At 42.7% G+C, this 24,754-nt stretch overlaps 1 protein-coding gene across 3 annotated transcripts in view; it reads right to left on the bottom strand.

Moving 5' to 3' along the window:
* arhgef39 (Rho guanine nucleotide exchange factor (GEF) 39) overlaps window positions 1-24,754 on the bottom strand; it is a 92,592-nt gene that overhangs the window by 21,291 nt on the left and 46,547 nt on the right. For all 3 annotated transcript variants that reach the window (XM_072240961.1, XM_072240962.1, XM_072240963.1), the window contains exons 7-9: window positions 11,181-11,251; window positions 5,034-5,162; window positions 1,968-2,197 (exon numbers count right to left, since the gene is read on the bottom strand). In XM_072240961.1, coding sequence (XP_072097062.1) covers window positions 1,968-2,197; window positions 5,034-5,162; window positions 11,181-11,251 — 430 coding nt within the window. The remainder of the gene's footprint in view (window positions 1-1,967; window positions 2,198-5,033; window positions 5,163-11,180; window positions 11,252-24,754) is intronic.

Genomic DNA, 24,754 nt, shown 5'->3' with positions numbered 1-24,754 from the left:
TGAATCATTTCATTTTGCATATAAATTGGGGCGCAGATTGAGCCTCTGAATTTAATGCTGTCAAATTTAATTTCTCTTTAATTCTTCAAGTTAAGATGTGAGTGGCTCATGTTGCCGACTGCAATTTGCAGTGCTTACAGGTAGCAGCCAGATTGATAAACTGACTTAGCGAGAGAGGGAAAAAAAAATGAACAATAATATTACTGCATTATTATCCTAAAAGAAATTTTCTTTGCAGGATAATGGGATGATGAAATGGCAGTAGAGTTATTAGGGAAAGCCAAATACTTAAATAAAGAGCTTGACGGAATTGGCAGAGGCAGACTTGAACATATAACCCGCTCTGAACATTTAAATATCTCAGTAATTGAAAAACTGAAATTGAATGGTTTTTTCCCCTTTGCAAAAAGGGGAAACATTTAAGTCAATAAAATTATCCATTTCATCTGTAGCTCAAAGCCATCCATGTTTTTCATTTTAATCTGTTAAAACTACCTGCTAATTACTTTTAATAATGAAATGGCTGAAAATGAAATTGCCTTTGATATATACATGCAAAATGATTAGATTAATTAACACCCACATCTTACTGATCTTATATTTATTAATACATGACACTTTTCGTAATGGAAAAAGTGCAAGTACTGTTTAACATGTCAAGGGTCAAATATTTTGAAGGACAATTGTACTCACCTCTACAAGAACAAACAAGAAGATAAGACCAAGACACTTCACCCCTCAAGCTTGCCCACCTCTCAATATTATTATTGTTGCTCTGCCCAGGATCTGAACCCTTTCTTTGTCCCAGATCCCCATAGCCCTCAATTCCCTCATCTTTCATAGGGTGATCTGCCGGTAGGCTGATTATGTCTCCACAAACTTCTAGGGTAGAGTTCCAGAGATTCACTATCTTGTGCTAAAAGAGATTCCAAGACACTCAATATTAAATGAAGCCCCCTTTATAACTAAGTCCTTCCTCTGAGATTCTCCATTTAGTAGAAACATCCTGACAACAACCTTACACGAGGAAATCTGCAGATGCTGGAATTTCAAGCAACACACATAAAAGTTGCTGGTGAACGCAGCAGGCCAGGCAGCATCTCTAGGAAGAGGTACAGTCGACGTTTCGGGCCGAGACCCTTCGTCAGGATGAAGAGTCTTGGCCCGAAACGTCGAATGTACCTCTTCCTAGAGATGCTGCCTGGCCTGCTGAGTTCACCAGCAACTTTTATGTGTGTTGCTTGACAACAACCTTGTCCACACCCCCTTATGTGCCTTAATAAATTTACCCCTATTCTTCTACACTCGAAAGAATACTGGCCCAATTTTTTCAATCCTTTCATGATAGGACAACCCTTTCATCCAAGGAATCAGTCACAAGAGTCCCTTCTGGACTGCCAGTAATACTAGTATAATCTTGAATAAAAGGACCAAAACAGAACACAATTTCAGTTAAACAGCCATTGAGGAGATTCAGAGCCGAAAGATATTGATGTGGCTTGCAAGATAATAACATGAACAGATTTGATTCAACTTACGGCAGAGGTGACGGACAAAATGGGAACAAATAGTTATGGTTTTGTACTGAATCCAGGTCACCCTGTTTGTACTGTCAGTAAAAATGCCCTCCCTGAGCTGAACGAGCTCCTTTTGTCTCCTTCCCTGTTCTAACCAAGGATCTGCAAACTGAAATGTTGGCTCTGTTTCTCTTGCCACAGGTGCAGCCTGATCTGCTGTCTCCTGCACTTCCTGTTTCTCACTAAACCTTCTGCAAAACTCAGCCAATGACCAGAAAGTTGACCATTTCTCTCTCTGGAACTGTTACGTGATTGACTGCCTGAGTATCTTCAAGCAGAATCATGTTTCCTTAGAAGACATCAGCAAAAGCAGTCATACCAAGAAATCAAAGGAGTCATTAACACCTGGTATGGGTCACTATTAAGAGTATTTTATTTTTGAAAACTTACGCTAATCAGTCCTCCCTGACTCTCAGTGTGTCCAAAGACTTTCTCTACAGTGCCCTCAATCAAAGGGTAGGCCTTCTGCCAGACAAACTTGTCAGAATGCACAGGGTGGAGCGGGTGGCAAGGTTTGGTCATCAGCAGCATATCCGAGAACAGAAAGAACATTCTTTGTTTCAACTCCTCACCCTTAGGTGGCACAGTAGTCAGCCAGCCTTCACGGATATATTTCCTTCCTGTGGTAACAGAAAGATGAAAATTGTTCACTTAAAAACTTCGTATGAAGTTTAGGAAGCACAAAAGGAATTTTCACTTTCGTTCTGTGGCTTCACTGGAGAGTATATGAAGCCCATGGAGGGCAGGTCTTTTTCAAAAAGGAAAATTCTCCATGGGTATTGTTGATTGTCCCAATTTACTTTCCATTAGTTTAAACTGCAGTTAACAATTATCAGTCTACAATTGGCTTAAAATTACAAGAATAACAAACACGTATTTTGATGAGGACACTTGGGAAAGAATGTGCACATTATGCGATTCTGTAGCTGTGCCAAAGAGCTGTAGAGGAAGTTAACCCTTTTACTTCCATAACCGACAAAAATGTGCCCATCCCTATTGTGTTTTCTTCTAAATGCAAGGATTTTGTTCAAAAACGTTACAGCAGGAGGTATATCCCTGTTGTAGTGAAAAAGTTGGTCACCCAATTTGCAAATTTTCCTCTTTTGCCCAGTGATAAAAACCATATAGTGGGTGTACTTGAAGGGAAGGAGATTTTGACAGCATACACCTGTTAACACATCAATTTTCATGGATATTTTAGATTCACTAATTATGTGGGTCATTTGGAATTCCAGAGGACATAGACCTTAAGACATAAAAGCAGAATTGAGCTATTTGGCCCATCGTTTCTACTCTAAGATGGCTCTAAAAGATTTCATAACAAAATATTAGTGTGATCTTTCAGATCAGTTATAGGAATGACAGAGCTTTGTAATACACTTAAAAAATCAGCACACCCAACTGTGTGGTACTCCCTCTGCAGCTCTCTGGATTGCCCAGGACTAACCCATAACCTCACAGGCGAGTTGAAACCACTACTGACATCAATGTTCACTCACTTAAGTAGGTGAATAATGATAACTGCAGATTACTGAAGGGGAACTGCTCCTAATGGGCGCCATGCCAGTGTAGCGGGTAGCCCGACACTATTACAGCTCAAGGCCTCCCCCGAGTTCAGAGTTCAATTCTAGCGCTATTTTGTAAGGAGTCTCTGTACATTCCCCCACCCCTCCCCCGTGGAATGTGTGGGCTTTCTCTGGGTCGTCCATTTTACTCCCACAGTCCAAAGATGTACCGGGTAGATTAATTGGTCGTTGTAAGTTGTCCCGTGATTAGGTTAAGATTAATTGGGGTTGCTGGGACACCATGGCTCAAAGGACCAGAAAGGCCTAGCCTGTGTTAAATCACTAAATAAATAAATAAATAAATAAATAAATAAATAAGGTAAGTTGCAGCTACAAAAATGCAATATCTATCCTTCAATTTGTGTCCTCTATGACTGCTCTTGCTTGCTGGAAGTTTTGCATGGCAAAATTAATCATTTAATTATCCGAGTAACTAAAAAGGCATTACAAATATCTAGCAGCTGTTCTATTCAAGCACAGGGAACACTGTTGGCCAGCATCAACTAAGCATAACCACGTTCAAACTGAAGTGGACTAAAAAGTTTGTGGTCCAACACAGAAGCTTTAAAAAAAATGTTTGTAGATAAATTACATCAGAAATCGTTTCCCACCTCAGGCAAAATTCGATATTCACTCGCCTGCTTTGTAAAGCTTCAAAAGGCAAACAAAACAAGACTGTTGCTCAGAAGGATAAAGTTAAAATAGTTTGCAATTATTTTCAGCCCTCCTAAAATTAGCATGCAAAGAAAAATCTGCTGCTTTCCCACAATTGCTGATTTTTGAATTAAATCAATAAAGACCAATCTTCAAAGAGCTGGAGAAAATGATGACTATTTCTAAGCCTTGACAGGAGCCTCTAATAACTATCTCATAACTAATTAACAAACAAGTTTTTGGCAATTCATTTAAAAAAAGGGTTAAAATAAACTACTTTTGGGTCTGGATGCAATGAAGACAAAGGTACTCATTATCGATGATTTATTCTGTACTCAGCAAGCTGTGGACCTGTCCATTATTGCCCTCCCTGGTACTTTAAGCAGGACTTTGAAAGAGAAAATTCAAAGAGCAAGACTTTCATGCTACCCTTTCCATGTCAGACACTTTCAACTTTTGGTTTCAAAGTAAAACTCAGCAGCTCTTCAAAGGCTTGCAAGGGGCAAGGACGGAGCAAAAGGTTGCTCGACTAAGTCTTAGAACTTCCTGGCAGTAATATCTTATACAGAAGTTAAAACCCATAAAACTAAAAACAACATATTGAATTGCTGTCAATGTAAGCACTTGCCTTTGCTTAACGTTAGTCGTAGTTAGTGAAAGCAGGAAGTATATAAAAGGCTTCTTAGTTTCAAAAATAACTAGTTGCCGATTTATAGCAAGCTAAATGCAGAAAACTGAAATTGAAAAATTCCAGCTAAGTTCAGGAGGAACACTTAAGAAATGCCTACAAATATCTAAAAAAGAAATCCTGCTTTCTACATGTTCGGTATTCATCTCTCTCTCAGTCTCTCTCTAGCCGTTTTATCTGTCTGCCCAGAAGATTTGGAGCACCATTAATTGGTCCTCAGGGAGGTTGACAGGCCTTGGCTTTCATGACTAGGCGCTTTGTGCTATTACACATGTGGGCATTTCTCAGGAGATAAACAAAAGGAGAACATGTGTGTGTTGGGGGGGCGGGGGACTTAAAAAAAAAAGGTCTAAACTGTGCCTTCAATAATCTAGGCCCAAAGCTTCAGGAAGGAGACGAAATTAGTTAAGCCAATTCTTGCTTATGCCTCATTATTAGAACTGCTGTAATCAACCCAAAACCTTCGGGAATTCCTGCTCTCACATTTCTACAACATTCAGGATCGTTCTCAAGAAAAATAAAAGGGAATTGCTGATCACAAGAACAAACCTGGAGCCAACACCTTGCTCCTTTGTCCTTTCAACAGTTTCTGCACCCTTAGCACCTGCAGGTAATTCTCATGTCTCCGAGCTTGGTCTTGAATGTGCTGGGAAGCTTCGGAAATTGCCTTTACTGCATCTGACAATCAGAGAAATTAGCAAAGACAGTTTTTTAAATAAATCTGCTTTCTGAAAAGAAATTGAAGAATTACTGGGTTACATTTATGAAAGCATGCACTTTGATTGTTAGTGCGTTTCAAGTCTTCAGCTTTTGCAATGCCTGCTTGCCTGCAGACCGAGGGATTGATTTTGTGATTCAGTACCCCCAGTGAGGACCAGTTTTATCAGGAATGCACAAGCTGGAAAATCTTAGGCAAGTAATATCTTGTATTAGGTGAATATCAAAGCCCGCTGATTTTGTAGGTGAAGATTTAGCAAACCTTTTTCTAAAGTCATTAAATAACACTTTAATAATTCTGATATTTTTTAAATGTCTCAAAACCCTGCATTGTCTGTGTTGCACTTTAATCGTGCTGTATAGAACAGACTCAGAGGACCATCACTGGCAGCAGAAATGCCCATCACCCCAACAATACCTTTTGAAGATTTAAATATTAGCCGTATTTTTCACATGTACACCAAAGCATCAACAACCAACACAGTCGGAGGATACGCTACAAGCAGACCCCAAGTGTCGCTGTGCTTCTAGCACCAACAAAGCATAGCCACAGCTTACTAACCCTGATCCATACATGCTTCGAATGAGGGAGGAAACTGGAGCACCCAGGGGAAACCCACACGGCCACAGGGAGAATGTACCAACTCCTAAACACAAAATACTCTGCAGATGCTGGGGTCAAAGCAACACTCACAACACGCTGGAGGAACTCAGCAGGTCAGGCAGCATCTGTGGAAACGATCAGTCAACGTCTCGGGCCAGAACCCTTTGTCAGGACTGAAGAGGGAAGGGGCAGAGGCCCTATAAAGGAGGTGGGGGGAGGGTGGGAAGGAGAAGGCTGGAAGGTTCCAGGTGAAAAACCAGTAAGGGGAAAGATAAAGGGGTGGGGGAGGGGAAGCAGGGAGGTTATAGGCAGGAAAGGTGAAGAAGGAATAGGGGAAAGCACAATGGGTAGTAGAAGGAGGCGAAACCATGAGGGAGGTGATAGGCAGCAGGGGGAGGGGGCAGAGTGACATAGGGATAGGGGAAGGGAGGGAGAGGGAATTACCGGAAGGGAGAATTCAATGTTCATACCAAGGGGCTGGAGACTACCTAGACGGTATATGAGGTGTTGCTCCTCCAACCTGAGTTTAGCCTCATCATGGCAGTAGAGGAGGCCATGTATGGACATATCTGAATGGGAATGTGAAGCAGAGTTGAAGTGGGTGGCAACCGGGAGATCCTGTCTGTTGTGGCGGATGGAGCGGAGGAGCTCGACGAAGCGACTCCTTACAGACAGTGAGGAGAACTGAACCCCAATCTTCTGATCGCTGGCACTCTAAAGCTGTCCTTCTTTGACCAGCACCTCCCCTCCTCTACCAGCAATATTAAACAATGGGATCTGTCTTCATTTGATGAGGGTTTTCAGAATTCATTCTGCGAGCTGCTACAGGTGCAGCAGCAAATAAAAAACTGAAGTAACTGTGAGCCGGGCAGCATCTGTGGAGAGAAATGAGTTAAGGACTTTCATCTGGACTGAAACAGCGGGAAGACACCACTAAAAACTCAGGAAAAGGGGTAATGCTAGAGGGAGCAAATGATAGGTGGATCTGTTCGAGAAGAGGTGATAGGCAGATTTAGGATTAAAAAAATTGAAATGGCAAAAGCTGCTGGCAGGTGATGGGGTGGAGGCAACAAAGAGTTACAGGTGATGGTATTTGAAAGGAGAAGAAGGAGTGCTCAGAAGATGAGAGTGTGCAGTGATTGGAAAATGGAATATGTGGAGGAGGAGAAAGAAACTGGTGGTAAGATATTAGTTCAGGGGAGTGGGATAGTAGGAGGAATTGAGTGGATTAGGAGAGAAAAGGGGAAAGAGGGGGAGCAGTTTACCTGAAACTAGAATATTCAATGTTCAGGCCTTCAGGTGTACCAAAATGAAGCACCAGCCTGATGAAGTTACTGTTTGGGATTACACGCCTGCTAAAAGGCCAAACTGGTTTTCAGCTTACTACTCGGCAAGGTTTTCTTGCCCCAGCACTGAACTGATTGTGCAGCTGTGGTCTGCCACCGTCGACACCTGCCTCAGCGCTGATCGTGTCTCCGTAGCCGTGGCATGCAGCCATTGGGCTGCCTAACGGCTGCAACGCTAAACTCGCTCCATGCTTGTCGACTCACCTTCGGGGACTGTGTAGCTCATATTTTGTGTGTTATTTGTTTACTTTTTCCAAAAGATTTGAAAGGACTCTAAAGTAACCATTTATTTTCAGAGAAAGTACAAATGATACAACCTTAGGATTTGTTTGCTTACAGGCAGTCACAAAGCAAGAAACCTGAAAGAACCCAATTAAAAAAAATAAAGACCAACACCTGATGTGCAGAGAAAAGGGAAAAAAACGTAAATCATGCAAACAATAGAAGCAAGCAACAACATTCCAAACCAAAATAAATCCTTACATCTGAACCCCAGAGCAGCCCGGAGTAGGCCCAAGTCTCATTATCAGTCCATCATATTAGTTGGCACACAGCTTAGTGCCACGGACCAAGGAGTCCCCATCGCAGGAGAGTGAGCAAAATTGGCTCTCGCCTCCAATCCTGAGGCCTTGATTTTCCAGTACATCGTTTAAATTGCCCAAACAGCATATCGGATCTCACACTAGGACCCAGGCACCACTGCAGCGAAAGGCTTCGGGCCTAGAACACACCTCCCAGTGACTCACGCTGGGCCCAGATTTCGCCGCTCAGCCCAAAGTCACGCTCAATTTCTGCAAATCAGCTCGGAGCCCAGAGCAATTGAACTTCACACCCGGGCCGGTTTTACGGGCATTGGAACTCCTCTAACTCAACTTCTTCTCCCCAAAGGCTCACTCCATCCATGGTGATACAGCAATGGACCAGCACACTTCATCCCTCTAATTCTCTTCGCCCTCAGAATTTACTTCAACTTACTTCAGAGAATGTGATATTAGTAATGTTTTTAGTCAAATTTCTTGTCTTTTGAACTACCAGTGAGCAGTTGCATGTGTTCGGTAGAGCCATCGTGAGCCGGAACTGCACGCTTTCTTTTGCACATTTTGTGTTTGATGATCTTTGTTGTGTGGGGTTATTTTTAATGGGTTCTGCTGTGTTTGTTTTGTGGCTGTCTGCAAGAAGATGAATCTCAAGGTTGGATCTAGTATATATACTTTGACAATAAATGTACTTTGAACAGGCAAGTACTCAAGAGACCCAAGTGGCCTCAGCCAATGGGTCAGGCCGCTGCATTGTAGCACTACCATACTAAATGATTTACGGCGACGGACAATTAAACAATAGGAGAAAGCTTCAAGAATGTGACCGTCCTTGGTAGTGGCGGGACCCAGTGCGAGTATGAAACTCGAAGCTGTACTGTACACACGCAGTACCAAATGGATACTTATCTTATCTTCCTCCTGAGATCCCTGCCATTACAGAAGGCAGACTTCAGCCAACACAATTCCCTCTGTGTAACATAAGACGTAGGAGCAGAATGAGGCCATTCGGGCCATTATGTCTGATCTGCTATTCGATCATTGCTGATCTATTTTCCCTCTCAACCCTAGTCTCCCACCTTCTCCCCATAACCTTTGACACCCTCACTAACCAAGAACCTATCAACCTCTGCTTTAAATATACTCAATGACTTGGCCCCCACAAACATCTGTGGCAATGAATTCCAGATTCACCATACTCCAGGAAAAGAAATCCCTCCTTATCTCTACTGTAAAGGGACATCCTTCTATTCTGAGGCTGTGCCCTCTAGTCTTATACTCTTCCACTATTGGAAATCTCCTCTCCACATCTGCTTTATCTAGGCCTTTAAATATCTATGTGACATGAAGAAATGTCTGAGAGCAGTGGATACAGTAAAGGTTACACAGAACACCAAGCTGCAGTACTGGAGGCCTTTGTTTCATAATTAGCCTCGTCTCTGGCCAATCTATTCCAGTATATTAGCAACATTGGTATCTTCCTGACAGAAGCGGAAATTGCCCAGGAATACCCAGTGCTCAAAAAGCAGGATAAATTCAACACAGCCAATTATCACCTTGTTCACATTGAACCATCAGAAAAGGAGGAGATGGCTGAGTGCACATCCTAGGCATTTCCTCATCAAAGTGATATTCTCCACTTGTCTGGGTGAGTGCAGCTCAATGCCATACAGGTCAGTGCAACCCAGTTGACTGGGATTCTGTCTGCCTTCGATCACCAATTTTTACAGATCCACCACAGGAAGCATCCTATCTGGGTGCGTCACAGGCTGGTACGGCAACTGCACTGCCCAAAACTGCAAGACTTGCAGAGATATGAATGTAGCCCAACCAGTGCATCACACAGACCAGCCTCCCACTCCACAGACTCCATCTACACTCCCCACTACCTCAGGAAAATGACCAAAATAATCACGGGCCCATCCCACCCCAGCTGTGTTCCTCTCCCAGCCCTCGGTTCGGGCAGGAGACACAAAAGCTTGGGAACAGCTTCCACCTGGCTCAAGGACAGTTTCTACCTCGCAGACATAAGATTATTGAGCAGGCTTCTTATAGGATAAGGATGAACTGGATCTCCGACTCTCCCTTGTACTTTATTTGTTGACTCACACTGCACATTCATTGTAACTCTGACACTATATTCTACATTCTGTTAATTTCTTTTTACCTTTTGCACTACCTTGATTACACTAGCTCCCTTTTAAATCTTCTAAGTCCGCACTAGCTTCATCATGGGCGCTAGCATCCCCATCATTGAAGACAAAAGCTGATGCCTCAAAAAAAGTGGCCTTCATCCCACCATCTAGGACAGGCCCTCTTTTCATTACTACCATCAGAGTGGAGATACAGGTGCCTGAAGGCCAACATTCAATGTTTAGGGAACAATTTCTTCCCCTCCCTCTGCCATTATATTTCTTTACTGTTCACATCTTTACTGTTATGCTGTAGTTATTTCATTTAGCAGCTCTGTAAGAGCTGTTTGTTCTGCTCTCAGCCTGTTTGGGTTATTGTTGAAGATGAGGGATGGTCTGGAATGTGTGCCATCCAATTAGCGGGAGGTTTTTCTTGGTGAGGGACAATAAGGTTGGCCTTGGGCTTTTGTGGGGTTGGGTGGGGGGGGGGGCTCGCACCTCAATCTCACACGTTTGGCGGGGCTGCCATATTGTAGAAACACATTAAAAAATTAATTTAAAAAACCCTTTCGTTCCCAGGATCATTCTTAGAAACCTCCTCAAAAAAATAATAAGATACTAAACTTGATTCTGATTTTGATGTAGTTATGGAAGCATCTATCAGGATTACACACATGGAGAAGCTTTGCAATGTGTTTTGTATGGTAGTGTAGTATTTGGCACAACGCTTTACTGTTCAGGCAACCTGGGTTCGATTCCCCTCGCTGCCTGCTTGTATGTTCTCCCTGTGACCACATGGGATTTCTCTGGGTGCTCCAGTTTTCTCCCACAGTCCAGAGATGTACGATTGGTAGGTTAATTGATTATTGCAAATTGTCCCATGATTGGGCTAAGATTACATCAGGGGATTGCTGGGCAGCGCAGCTTGAAAGACTGGAAGGGCCTACTCCTCACTGTATCTCAACAAATAAACAAAAAACAACTGCCAAATACTCGTGCCCTCCACCAATGGTTACCCATTGGTTGAAATGTGCACCATTTGCAAAATGCACTGTAGTTACTCCAGCAGCCGCGCGAGATCTACCCAAGATGACCAGGAAGACATGGGAGCACCACTACCACCTCAACCTGGAAATGTAGTGCTGTTCCTTCATCATAAGTCTCGGTCCTACAAAGGCCAACTCCACAGCACCGTGGGGGCAGCTTCACCAGTAGAGTTGCAGGGTTCAAAAAATGTAGCTTGCCAACACCTTAGCAACTAATGCTGAGCTTGGCAGTCATGCTCAGCTCACCAAAAATAAAGAAGGGGAAAAAAAACCAACTTCAACTGCACAATTCCAAAGTTGGGAAATGCGACTTACTTTCAAGTTGCTGGAACTCTGGATCATCCGGGTTGGTTTTTCCAATTAAATCTCGCAGCAGATGCTTGTATCTGAAATAAAAATATGTATTTTAAAACAATTATTTTCAAAGCAAATATAAATGGACTTTTGATGTTGCAGTGTCCACTGAGCTTGGCAATTAGCTTGCAGACGTTTCATCGCCAGTCGAGGCGACATTCTCGGTGCGCAGTTGTTGGTGCCTCTCTCTGGGAGTGCTTGCGTTTATATAAAGGACCGCATTCGCTTGCCTCGGTCTTGATTTGCCAGCCCTTCAGTTGATCTTTGAATTCTACTGGCTCACGTTTCTTTGGCTCTTAGGGGTTCAAAGATGGCGTCTATTTTGAAATGTTTGTTTACCGAGTTATCAGGAGAGAACCACGCTTCTAAAAATTCTCATGCCTGCTTCGAATTTGACTGCACCAGAACCTCCACAGTGTCCTAGTTAAAGGGATGTCCATCTCAATCTTCATGTACCAAGAACAGCAATGGTGGATCATGTCTCTGTACCACTAGCTTGTGTTCCCAGGTCAACTGAAAGGGTAGCCAATCAGGACTGAGGCAAGGGAATGGGATCCTATATAAATGCGAGCACTCCCAGAGAGAAACACCAACTGCACAGAAGATGTCACCTCGACTGGTGAGGAAACCTCTGTAAGCTAATTGCCAAACTCAGCGAACACCAGCACATCAAATGCCCCAACCAGAGATACCAATACTCACTATCACCCCAGGTAAACGGACTTGTCAGCACATGGTTGCACGAGGGGTAGCAGGGAGTGCTGCTGATTTACAGCTCTAGAGGTACAAGTTCAATTCTCATCCTAGGATCATTTTTGACAGTTTGCTCCTTCTCCCTGTGACAGTGTGGCTTTGCTCCTGTCTGCCGACATCCCAAAGACTTGCAGGCTGTTAATTTAATTAGAGACTATAAATCAACCCCCCCCTCCCCACCCCCAAGGTAAGTTGGTGCTAGGAGTTAATGACATGCAAGACAGAAGAACTTACAGGGAAATAATTTAGATTATGAGAACACTCAATCCTCTTTTATTGTCATTTAGAAATGCATACATGCATTAAGAAATGATACAATGTTCCTCCAGACTGATATCACAGAAAACAGGACAAACCAAAGACTAACACTGACAGAACCACATAATTATAACATATAGTTACAGCAGCGCAAAACAATACCATAATTTGATGAAGAACAGACCATGGGCACGGTAAAAAAAAGTCCCAATTCCTGATCGACTCCCGAGTCCTCGATAGCAGGCGGCAAAAGGGAGAAACTCCCTGCCATAAACCTCCAAGGCACCGACAACTGCCGATGCCTTGGAAGTAGCCAACCACAGCCGACACCGAGTCCGTCCGTCCGAAAACTTCAAGCCTCTGACCAGCCTACCGAATGCCATCCTCTGCTGAGCGCCTTCGACTAGCCCCAGCTGCCAAAACAAGCAAAGCCGAGGATTCGGGGCCTTCTGCTCCGGAGATTCCGGACCACACAGTAGCAGCGGCCGTGAAGCGGACATTTCATAAGCTTCTCCAGATGTTCCGCTGTGTTCTCACGTCTGTCTCCATCAAATCAGAATTGTGCACAGTCCCCTACTTGACAGATTACAGATATCATTCACCGGACAGGCCGCGCACGCTGCGTCGCACCACCATCTTCCCTTCCTCCAGGAGGAGAATAGATGGGATTGCTCAAGCTTGCATGGACTGAATGGGCTTCTTCTGATTCTAAAACTGGGAGGCATAGGTTTAAGATGAGACGGGAAAACAGTTAAAAAGGACCTGAGGACAACTTCTTCCACACAGAGGGTGGTGAGTAAATGGAGCGAGCTGTCAGAGCAAGAGCTGTAGGCAGATACAATTACAAGGTTTACTAGGCACTTAGGATAGGAACTATTTGGACGGACATGGGCCAAATGCAGGGAAATTGGATTACCTCATATAGACACATGGTCAGCACAGAAAAATTGGGCCGAATGGCCCAGTCATTTTACATCATAAAGTTTATGACTATAAAACAGTGATAGTATCAAGCCCAAAGACATGAACATCTGCAGATGCTGAAATTCAAGCAACACACATGAAACGCTAGTGGAACTCAGCAGGCCAGGCAGCATCAATGGGAAAAAGAGTACAGTCAACATTTTGGGCTGAGACCCTTCATCAGGACGTGAAGCCCAAAGCTTTCAATTCCTCTCTCTTACTTCCTCCAGTCTCACTCGTTGGGCTGCCACAAGGTGCAGGTGGTTTCAATGGTCATAAATAGCCAAAATTTATTGGTAGCAGTGGACTGTGTGTACGCAACTGGCTTCACATCCAGATTTGACTTGACATCACACCCACTTCCCCACCGTCAGTGTGCAGCTGTTTACACTTCTGAATTTGTTGGGATTGCCCACTTTCCTCCAGCGAATAATCCTGCCTAGCAGAGGTATTTTTTTGAATTGCTGATTCCAGCTTCCGAAATACCAAAGAACCCTGCATAATATCAGCGCCAACTGCCCCAGTGCTGCCTGGTCCCATACTCTGATTTCTGTGAGGACTGAAGGGCACTGGGAAGGCAAGTTGCTTTTAAGAATCATTTTGGTTTTGTTTAATTAATAATACATAATTAGAAACTATTGATCTTAATTATACGTATTATTGGCTAACTTGTTAATATTTTTCATATTTTTAATTCCTTCAGTTTCAAATGTAGTAGTTTTGAAAATGTCTCTGAAAGTCAGAGACAATAATTCTAGCTGCAATGTACTCCCCTCCATAAGCTTTAAAAGTTGTAGAGATTGTTCACAGCATCACTGGAAGCCTGTTGACCAGGCTAGAGTGCTGGAGACAGGGGCACTGACAGTCAGTGGTCGGGGGTGGGGGGGTGGGCTCCCTGTATCCATCCCAGCGACTTGTGACTGATTCCAGACTGAGTGCGATCTCACCCGATGCGGCTGCGGTCTGGTCGAACGTGTCCCGTCAAGTCCAAAGTCGTCCAAGACCTCACTCCCTACCCTTCAGCTTTTTTTTTCCCCCAAGCGCTGTTCATGTGATTAAAAAGTTTTCATGAAGGAAAGTTTCCAGATTGTAACAACTGTCCAAGAAATAGTAATTGTTTTAAATACATTACCAGAGGGAATCCCCAAACCAAACTTAACTGACAGTAATGAGAAGCAAAAATGACAAATGTACTTATGGTTTAAGATGTGACATTCTGATATAGGTTACTTATCAATGCTCACGTTTTAATTAAAATGAAGCACAATGACATACTACTACTGGGAATATACAATTTGTGGTCATCGTCTGCTAGTGACTGAATGAATGAGTAATATATTCACAAGGTAACCGACATTTCATGGACCTTCTGTAAACTGGGAACAAATGTATACTTCAAAAAGAAATTTCACTGTTATGGGGAGAAGTGTTAGAAAGGGGGTTGTGGAAGAAAGCTGTTCTTCAAATATCCACTTGCATTCTTTTTTATTTCTCTTGCAGGATTTCCTTCCTATTGTTGGGACACTGTCAGAAGAGCCTGTTTGTTCTTTCCATAGATGAACTGCCAAGTGACAGCAGTCTTTTTAACTTCTGCACACAATAAGAAAGATGCTTCATGAGATCTCATTAGGCCCCAAGCGCCAACAAAAATGAGTGGCGAGCAAGCCGAGGAACTTGCTGGATTACGACTATTTCCAGAAATAACGAAAGGCTGCGTACATTGATAATGTAATCACCAACCGGCGACAACTGTCAAATTAGGTCCAGTGACTGCATTGCTGTAAACAACTGTGATTTAAGTTGCATGTAGAACTTCCCTGCTTTTAGTGGGAGAAGTTGCTGCAGTTTTGATCACAGTAATTCTTCTTACCTCTGCTCTACAAATAGATGCTTTTCTGAGCAAACTAACTGTTCTGATGCAGGGTTTCGACCCAAGCAGTCGACAATTCCTTTCCTCCCACAAATGCTGCCCGACCCACTGAGTTCCTCCAGCCAGTTGTTTGTTGCTCTGGATTCCAGCATCCGGAGTCTCTTGTCTCTAACATTTTTGGTATACGAGACCAAACATGTCTGGTCTGCCATCAGCTCATTGATAACAGCATGCTTCCAGGGGCACTTTGACAAATCCAGCAGTAATATAATTAAAGACCCCATCAACCCCGGGCACTCTCTCTATGCTCCTCTCTCATTGAGCTGACGATACAAAAGCTTGGAAGTACATACCAACAGGCTCAAGGGCAGCTCCTAGCCCACTGTTGTAAAACTACAGAATTGTCTCCTAGTACAATAAGATGGACTCCTGACCTCAACGTCTACCTTGTTGTGATCTTGCACCTTATCGTCTACCTGCACTTCCTCTGTAACTTGTCCACTTTATTCTGCATTGTTACTGTTTTATTTTGTTCAACCTCACAGCACTGTATAATGATTTGACCTGTATGAACAGCATGCGAGATGAGCTTTTTACTATATCCTGGTACATGTGACAATAATAAACCAATATCAACGAAACCACCCACTCCACACATTCTCTCTTCTTCTTCCTCACACTGAACTGAAGAAAAACAAACCTGAAAGCATGTACCACCAGGCCTAAGGACAGCTTCAATTCCATTGCTATAAGACTATTGACTACTACAATAAGATGAAACTTTGGCCTCTCAATCTACCTCATTATGACCTTGCACCTTATGGTCAACCCGCACTATGCTTTCCCTGTAACTTGAACACTTTATCCAGAATTATTTTACCTTGTACCCCAATGCACTGTTGAAATGAACTGGTCTACATGAATGGTACCTGAGACAAGATTTTCACTTGGTATATGTGACAATAATAATCAATGAAGATTTTTCAAGAGAATTTGGGTCAATTGTCTCCCTTGAAGGATAGCTGCTTGTTAATGCAACACCCCATTTAATATAGATTGGGGCATGGTCAAAGCAACACCAGTTAATATACAGTACATTCAACTGTAACTATACTGGCAATGGCTTACACCCTAATGAAAACCAGAGCTATAAATAAACTCAATGAAGCAAAATATTCACTTGTTAAAACATATACTACTTAATCCATAACTCCTATAAAACTTTCAAAAATTTTGTATAATGCCAAACAAGTGCAGTCAAATTTGCACTCTTCAGCATGCACACAATGGGAACCTAATTAGCACACATTCTACTGGATCAACAAGCCCTGTTGTTGGCATTCCATGAGGAAGAGTATAATGAAAACATTACAGCCTTGACATACAGGTCTGCTGAACAGAAACTGGTCCACATTTTGCTTCTCATATAATTAGTGTATTTTATTATTGCCTGATATATATCTTCTGGTAATAAAGGGCAGCAGGATGCAAGTTTGAACTCCTTTGGGCCTAATACACCACTGGTGCACGACTGTCACTGTGGGAGTCTGTCAAATGCAGAGTGCTCCACTATGCTGGTCCTCTCTGAACAGTGGCAGCAGCTGGCTCCGGCATATGCTTCCATGAGCAGGAGCTACCCCAGACCTGCTGCTTTCATCACTGTGGAGATTAATTACTGCAGAATGGTGCCAGTTGCAACTAGGCTGAGCCTAAGGGAGAATCCCATATTACATACAGCATGACAGGAGACATAATGTGTTGTGTCATTCACAAGTCCAGTGCTTACTTCCTTTTTTTAAATAAAAAGCTACTCTAAAGGAATACTTGAGATCTATTATCTGTTAAAGCCTTTGATGTGGCAAACAGTTTAAAATCCAAAAGGTTTACAAAAAAAGAATTCCACCTTGACAGTAAAATAAGTTTTAATTAAAAATATGTTTCTGACCTGGAAAATAGTATATGTTATATCAAACAAACCATTGATTGCATGTGCATTTGTCTGATGAATAGTAAGAATCCACAAATGCACAAAAGTAACATAAAGTTGTATTGGAGAGTGCTCTGCAAAGATCTACCAGAATGGAACCTGCACTTTTAAAAGTTAAATTGCAAGGTGAGGTCACAGGAAATCGGGTTACATTCTCTCCAGCTTAGCAGCTTAAGGGAAGTTTTAAGCCGAAGTTTGTTAGATATTAATTGGAAAAGATCTGGCACAGCGCAGCCTATCAGTTAGCGGAACGGTTTACAGAGTCAGCGACCCCAGATTTAATTCCCACCTCTCTCTGTAAGGAGTTTGCACATTTTCCCCGTGACCGCTTGGGTTTCCTCCGGGTGTTCCAGTTTCCTCCCACACTCCAAAGATGTACAGGTTAGTAGGTTAATTACAGTGTAATTTGGGTGGCGTGGGCTCATTAGGCTAGAAGGGCCTGTTATCATGCTGTGTCTCTAAATAAAAATAAATCTCTGAGAAAAAATAAATCAGAAATAGGCGCTAATTGTAGAGCTATTGGCAGGACCAGTTACCCAAGATCTAACCCCACCCAATGTACTACATGTGTGGAGTTCCCATCTTCGCTCCATGACTGGTGGTGACAACAAGTGGAGCTGAGCCAGCTTACTGCAGCGAGATAGGTCACCTGGTTGAGCTGAGCCGCAATTATCAACCTCTTGCTCAACATCAGCACAACCAAAGAAGAAACTGTTCACTTCAGGAAGGGAAAGGAGGGCAAACAAAATACCAGTTTGTGTTGGGGAAAATCAGCAGTGGAGCGAGTCAGCAGATTTAAATTCCTGGGCGTTAACCTATCGGACGACCTGACCCGGACCCAGAACATAGGCGCAATCATAAACAAAGCACGCAAGCGTCTTTACTTTCTTAGGAGATCAAGGAGATTCTGCTCACACTAAAAATTTTCCACCGGTTTACTGTTGAACGTATCCTGACTGCTTCCATCATGGTGTGGTACACTAGCCTGAACGTGCAAGATGATAGGAAACTGCAGAGAGTGGCGGACTCTGCCCAATATTTCTTGGCCACATCCCTCCCCACCACCAGAAGTACCTACAGGAGACACTGCCTCATGGAGGCAACACCTATCATCAAAAACCCCCACCATAGAACACTACAGCATAGAAAACAGGCCATTCAGCCCTTCTACTCTGTGCTGAAACATTATTCCGCTAGTCTCATTGACCTGCACCCGGTCCATAACCCTCCAGACCTCTCCCATCCATGTACCTATCCAATTTATTCTTAAAACTTAAGAGTGAGCCCGCATTTACCACGTCAGATGGCAGCTCGTTCCACACTTCCACCACTCTGAGTGAGGAAGTTCCCCTTAAACCTTTCCCCTTTCACCCTAAAGCCATGTCCTCTTGTATTTCTCTCTCCTAATCTAAGTGGAAAGAGCCTATTCACATGTACTCTGTCTCTACCCCTCATAATTTTGTAAACCTCTATCAAATCTCCCCTCATTCTTCTACGCTCCAAGGAATAAAGTCTTAACCTGTTCAATCTTTCCCTGTAACTCAACTCCTGAAGATCTGGCAACATCCTAGTAAATCTTCTCTGCACTCTTTCAATCTTACTGATATCCTTTCTATAGTTAGGTGACCAGAACCATCTGGACCATTCCATCTTTTCTCAGCTGTGATTGGGCAGAAGACATGGCAGCCTGAAGTCCCACAACACTAGGTTCAAGAACAGCTACATCCCTTCAACCTCTCGGTCCTTGAACAAACCAACAGAACCCTAATCGCTACAGTTTACCACTTTGATCACTTGGCACTAAAATGAACTTCGTGTATTGTTGTTCTAATTGTAAAAATTGTGTACAGTGTGTTTAATTTAGTTTTTTGTGAATGCTGATGTGATGTTGCTGTAGTACGCTTATCATTGCATTATACACACAGATGCTTGTGCATATTATAATAAACTCCACTTCAACTTTGACTGGGTAGGTTTCCTCCTGTTTCATCCCACATCCCAAAGACGTGCAGATTAGGAGATTAATCGGCACCATAAATTCCTTTGAGTAAACAGTTCAAAATCCAATCTGTTTACTAATAGATCTGGTCTAGAAACAATAAAAATGCCAACTTGACAGAATCTGGGTAGAGGTGATGGGGAGAGTAAATTGGGATTAATACAAGTAGGTGCTTGATCTTCAGTATAGATTCAGTGGGTTGAAGGTCCAGATTCTGTGCTGTATGACAGATTAATGTGAACACAATCTCCTGGTTGGGGACTCTGGGGCTAAGGAGCTAACAGAGCCCAAAGATAGCAGCCAGAACTTTTTGGAATGAAGACAAGAAAACTTCTCCAACCAAAGGGCTGAAGTTTGGAATTCTCCTCTGCAAATGACAATTGATTCTCAATCAGAGCTAATTCCAAATCAAAGCTTCATAGATTTTTGCTAAGCAAAGGTATTGAGAGATATCAGGGTAAGAACAGAGTGTCAGGTCATTGAATGGAACCACAGGCACTGGGGACTAGATGACCTACTTGTGTCCTAGGTACAGGCCATTCCTGGATAATGAATTAGCTCCATTTTTACAGATGTCTATAATATAGTCGATTTTATCTGTAAATCAGAAAATACACAAGAACCATTTAATATGCTAAACCATGCCTCCACAATATTCTAATGAATGGCAGTAAAAGGCATACAAGCCCGATAAGAATGAACAATTGCTAAAAGACAAGAAGCTCGTTAGGTAGTTAGGCATGAATAGGAATGAAGAAATGTACATACTTTAGACTTCTGAAAATGAAAATATCATGAGAGCTCATTCATATATAGGGGGTCCATAAGATAGGCGCTTGTATCCCAGAGATAGCCTATACTCATCACCCATTACACTCAGACCCCACTTAATGTTGTGGATGTGTTCCTCATAAGTGGAGCGCAATGTAAATCAGCGCTCTGCCTGGTCATTATAACATGACATAAATGGCCATGTGTGCCCAATAAAAAGAAGCCAAACCCAAGATATATTATTTTACGTGTACGCAGCGTTTCATGGAGCAACCAGCACAGAAGCAGGCCTAACCTGCACATCAGTGGAGCAGGAACACATCGCGGCAGCAGCGGAGGGAAGCAGATAGTGGCTACACCTTACAGGAGACCAGGCTGTGAGTCCTCCTCTAAATTTGGCTTCTTCTCCAAGTAGGCATCGAGATTTGACCGCCTTTTCTTGAGTTTCCTCCCATGAAACGGTTCTCGGTAGCAGGAAATCATGTCGAGAACACCTCTTTTTGCCTTTTTGCTTCAGTCAGGGTCATTATCGATGAAATGGTCCATGATTTGTGTGATCATGGTGATGCTAGTGCTGAGGTTTCTTGCTGGCGTTTCCTCTTCTCCATCCCTGTCCTCAGATTCACCCAGGATGTGTTGCTTTTGCCAATTCTCGAAGCTCTTGCTATCTGCACTAGCCACTTCACCAGAGATACATATACTATGGTGGTTACAGCACTGTTTAATAGGTTTGATTGTACAAACTAACCTCTGCTGGCAATGAATGTTACCAACGCATCGTCTTCTTTCTCTTGAATATGATTGGAGATGCTTCTTGCCTTCTCCATTGTTATCATCTGGCTTAGGGACATGTTTCATTGTGCTTGGTCATCCACCTATATATTCAGTCTATTTTTCATTTTAAACGAGTCACCTTCATTGATAACTTTGAGATCATCATTGCAGAAGCATTTATCTGGTCTGTTTTATTTTATAACCATTCTGATCGTTGATGTAGTCAATTTCAAAGAGGCGCCAACATCAACCTGATGTTCACCAGCTTCCAAACACCCTATCACTTGCAGTTTCGCATCCATGCTAGTGCTTTTCCTAGACATCTTAGATGTACAACCCCCAATGGACATTTTCCAGACATTATGGGTTAAAAGAATGGAATAAATTGTTGAGGGAGCAAGAACGTTTACACAGGTGGGGGAGGCAGAGCATGAACTAATATGAGATTGGCTCAGAGTGTACGTAAAGCGCTCCCATTGGCTGATTGAATGTTTACTGTGATGTCAGCTGCTCTGAAGAAGTTTTAAGTGTTGTTTAGACTGAATTTTCGTTGTTTTTAAACATTTCAATAAAGAATTGAAGAACTGTGTTGTAACGAATCAGCACTATACGGGACCTGAGTGTACAAACATGAGTTATAGAGATATACAGAATGGAAATGGGCCTGTTGGCTCACCACACCCACGTGACATTCTTGCCCATCTACATTTGCCCACATTAGGATGTTCTCTATCCCTTGCCTGTTTAAGTGTCTAAATGTCTCTTATATCTAGTAATTTGTATGCAATTCCACCACTTTCTCTGGCAGCGCACTCCAGGTATCTGTCACCCTTTGCATAAAGCTCCTATCTAGCATCTGAATAGACGGCCTTGTCTTCTCATCCTTTCCTTTAGTCTCCAGTGCTGAAAGAAATCTTCAAGTCATCCATACTCATGATTACTAATAAGCTGATGCAAGAAACACAAAAAGTAATAACCAACTTTTTAAGACACACGAGAACGATTGGAGTTTAACTTGCTCCCTGCTTTAGAAGACTTTGATATGCGCGCCACCTGTTTAAATGCCTGTTGAAACCAAGGAGAGAAGAGGGGAAACATAAAGGGTCCTAGTGTGCACAATATTCTAAACATACCTAAGCAATCCTAGTTTTCATTTTTTTACTTGTTTATCAAAGGCCTCTCATCCAGGATTGCAAACAAAATGTAGTAAGTTTTGAACGTCAAATGTCATATTTTGTAAATCTGAATTTTCTGCATCCCCCCCCATCCCCCAGTTGGAATATGCTGATTGACTGAAGTCAGTTATTTTTTAAAAACCTAGTGCTTATTTCTTCAGAGGAGACCTTTCTATGCTCAGATTGCTGGAAAATGCAGCAAAAGTAATCACCCTTTCTGTTTGAGGGGATGGAAGAGAGACACAAATTATGATGATACTGTGGGCTAAATCAGCAAACCTAAAGCTTTCAGCGCAAGGAATGTAAGATCTTTTCTGCCAGCTATCAGGTAGAGTTCAGACCCTTTTACTGGATCTTTCTGCCAGTTCATTAAAACAAATGAGCCACTCTGAGTGCCATTAATTCCAGAGCTCTGTCACTGCTGCTGCATGTGTTGTACATGAGGACAAACTGTTGGCATCCTGCCACCAACTTCACACATCTGCAGCATGCTAATACTTGGCATCAGCTTGAAGCCCATACAGCTAGGTAATCCAATGGATACCAACATGGTAACACTGTGGTGGCTCAAGACATATGCATGCCCACATTTGACAGGTGCAGAAGAGAGGCTGGCATACCCCACCTTCCCTGATACAGGGTAGAGCCAGGGTTGCATCAAGTCCCCTGATGAGGAAGGCAGAAATAGAACAAACCTAACTCTTCTGTGGCTGATGCGCAATTTCAGCCAACCTGCATCATACTGTAAGATCCTTCATGAGTTTGCCAAGATTCAAAGGATTAGTCACATCACTGTGCGCTCTGAATGCAGGAGATAGAACTGAGAACATTGCCGCACAGAAACAGGACCTTTACAGCCACGACGTCTGATCTCCCAATCCTCGACTTGGGGCTCATTTCATCAAGCACCTTCGGTCTGGCCACTGTAACAGCAGGATCTCCTGGCGGCCAGCTACCTTAGTTCTACTTACCATTCCCACACGGACATCTCTGTCCACGGCCTAGAGGCTTGATGCAGGTTAGAACAACACCTCATTTTCATCTTGCCAGTCTGATGGCATCAACACTAATTTCTCTAACAACTCTCCTCTGTTCCTCTCTCCACACCTGTGGTGCAGAATTACTCATCCCATTGCCGCCACCATCCACTCAGGTGGAGATGTTGCAGATTTAGGAGACACTTCGAAAGCACCTGCAATTTGCCAAGTTTAATTTACATGTTTTTGAAAATATCAGGCAGTGTCCTGATGGGAACAACTTTTGAGTAAACCTACTTCTATTGACATTCAGCCTTAGGATGCTTTTTGCTGAAAATTATAATTCACCCTTGCTCTAGTGTTCATTTTATGTGGTCTAATAATGAGGTTTGAGTGTTGCACCAAGTGAGCTTTTAAATTGTTACTGACACTATACAAAATCTAATGGATATTGTCACCATCCCCCCCAAAGAAACAACACCCTCTTAACTAGAATATCAACATTTCCCCATGGACCAAGACAGTAAATCTTGAAATTTGACAAGATGAAAAAGTGAGATGCTATGAACAGAGATGAAATAGCCAATGGGAAATGGGTTATTAAATCCAGCATTAATCTGGTTAAAATCTACAGGCGATACAAAGCAGTAAGGTATTGCAAAACTAAAATCATGAAAATCTGAAACCATGTGCTCTTTTTCCAGATATCCCCTGTAAGGGGAGACTTATCATCTGTCCTGCCCATCCTTCAGGCTTTTGTGTTTCAATAAATTCATCTCTCATTCATCTATTTTCCAATGAGTATATGCCCAACCTTTCCTCATATACCTCTTCAACCCAGGTATCAACCTAGAGAACCATAGTTAAGCTGCCTCTAGTGCAACTATATCTGCCTTAAATATGGAGATAAAAACTTTTCCTCCAACTGCAGACTCACATACACTCTGTAAAACTGCACGACAACTTTATTCTTATTCTCCATTTACTTTGCAATTGTATAGATGAACATTGCATACGCCTTCTTAGTTACCTGGTATATACTCCTATCAAAGATCCCCGCCACCTGGGCCATGCCATCTTCTCATGGCTACCACTGGACAAGACAATTCAGAAGCCAGGCCACCAGGTTCAAGAACAGCTACTTCCTTCAACCATTCAGTTCTTGAACCAACTGGCACATCTCTATTACCCCACTTCAATTTAGCAACACTTTGACCATCTTTATCATCTTAAGACCATAAGATATAGGAGCAGAATCAGGTCATTTGGCCCATCAAGTCTGCTCCGCCATTTCATCGTGGCTGATCTTCCAGTACGATGGACATTTTTTTCGCTCTGTGTTCTTTCATGTAAAAATTGGTTTTAATTTGCTTTTCTTGTGAATGCCTGCTTATATGATGCTGCATCAATGGGCTGCTGGTGATGGTGGTGATGTACCTATCAGGAAGTCTCTTAAAAGATAGGGTCTTTTAAGAGACTCCTGGATAGGTACATGGAGCTTAGAAAAATAGAGGGCTATGGGTAACCTTAGGTAATTTCTGAGTAAGTACCTGTTCAGCACAGCATTGTGGGCCCGAGGGCCTGTATTGGGCTGTAGGTTTTCTATGTTTCTATGTATACCTGTGAAATTAAGTTTACCTTTGCATCTGTGTATGCAGTAAACTTTGACTGATTTCCAAATCTCAACCCTTTCCATGTTACTAACAAAGACCTGCACCCTGAGACTTTTCATCATCTTACTCCACTTAAAAAATAACACGCTCTTTCATTTTCCTTCCAAAGTTTTTAACCTCACCTCTTCCCTCATTATATTTGCCAAATTCTTGCTCACTCAGTTAACCTGTCAAGATCCTCTTGCAGGCCTCTCTGTCCTCCTCTCAACTTGCCTACCCACCTACTTTTGTATCATCAGATTGATATCTCCTCGTTAAACAGCAACAATGAAATTAGTAACCAAAGTTAACGACCCTAGTCAATCTGTAAATTACAAAAAAGAAACTCAGTGAGT

This window comes from Mobula birostris, chromosome 23 (assembly GCF_030028105.1).
Source record: "Mobula birostris isolate sMobBir1 chromosome 23, sMobBir1.hap1, whole genome shotgun sequence".
NCBI classification, from domain to species: domain Eukaryota; kingdom Metazoa; phylum Chordata; class Chondrichthyes; order Myliobatiformes; family Myliobatidae; genus Mobula; species Mobula birostris.
This window is presented reverse-complemented; position numbering and strand designations above follow the sequence as displayed.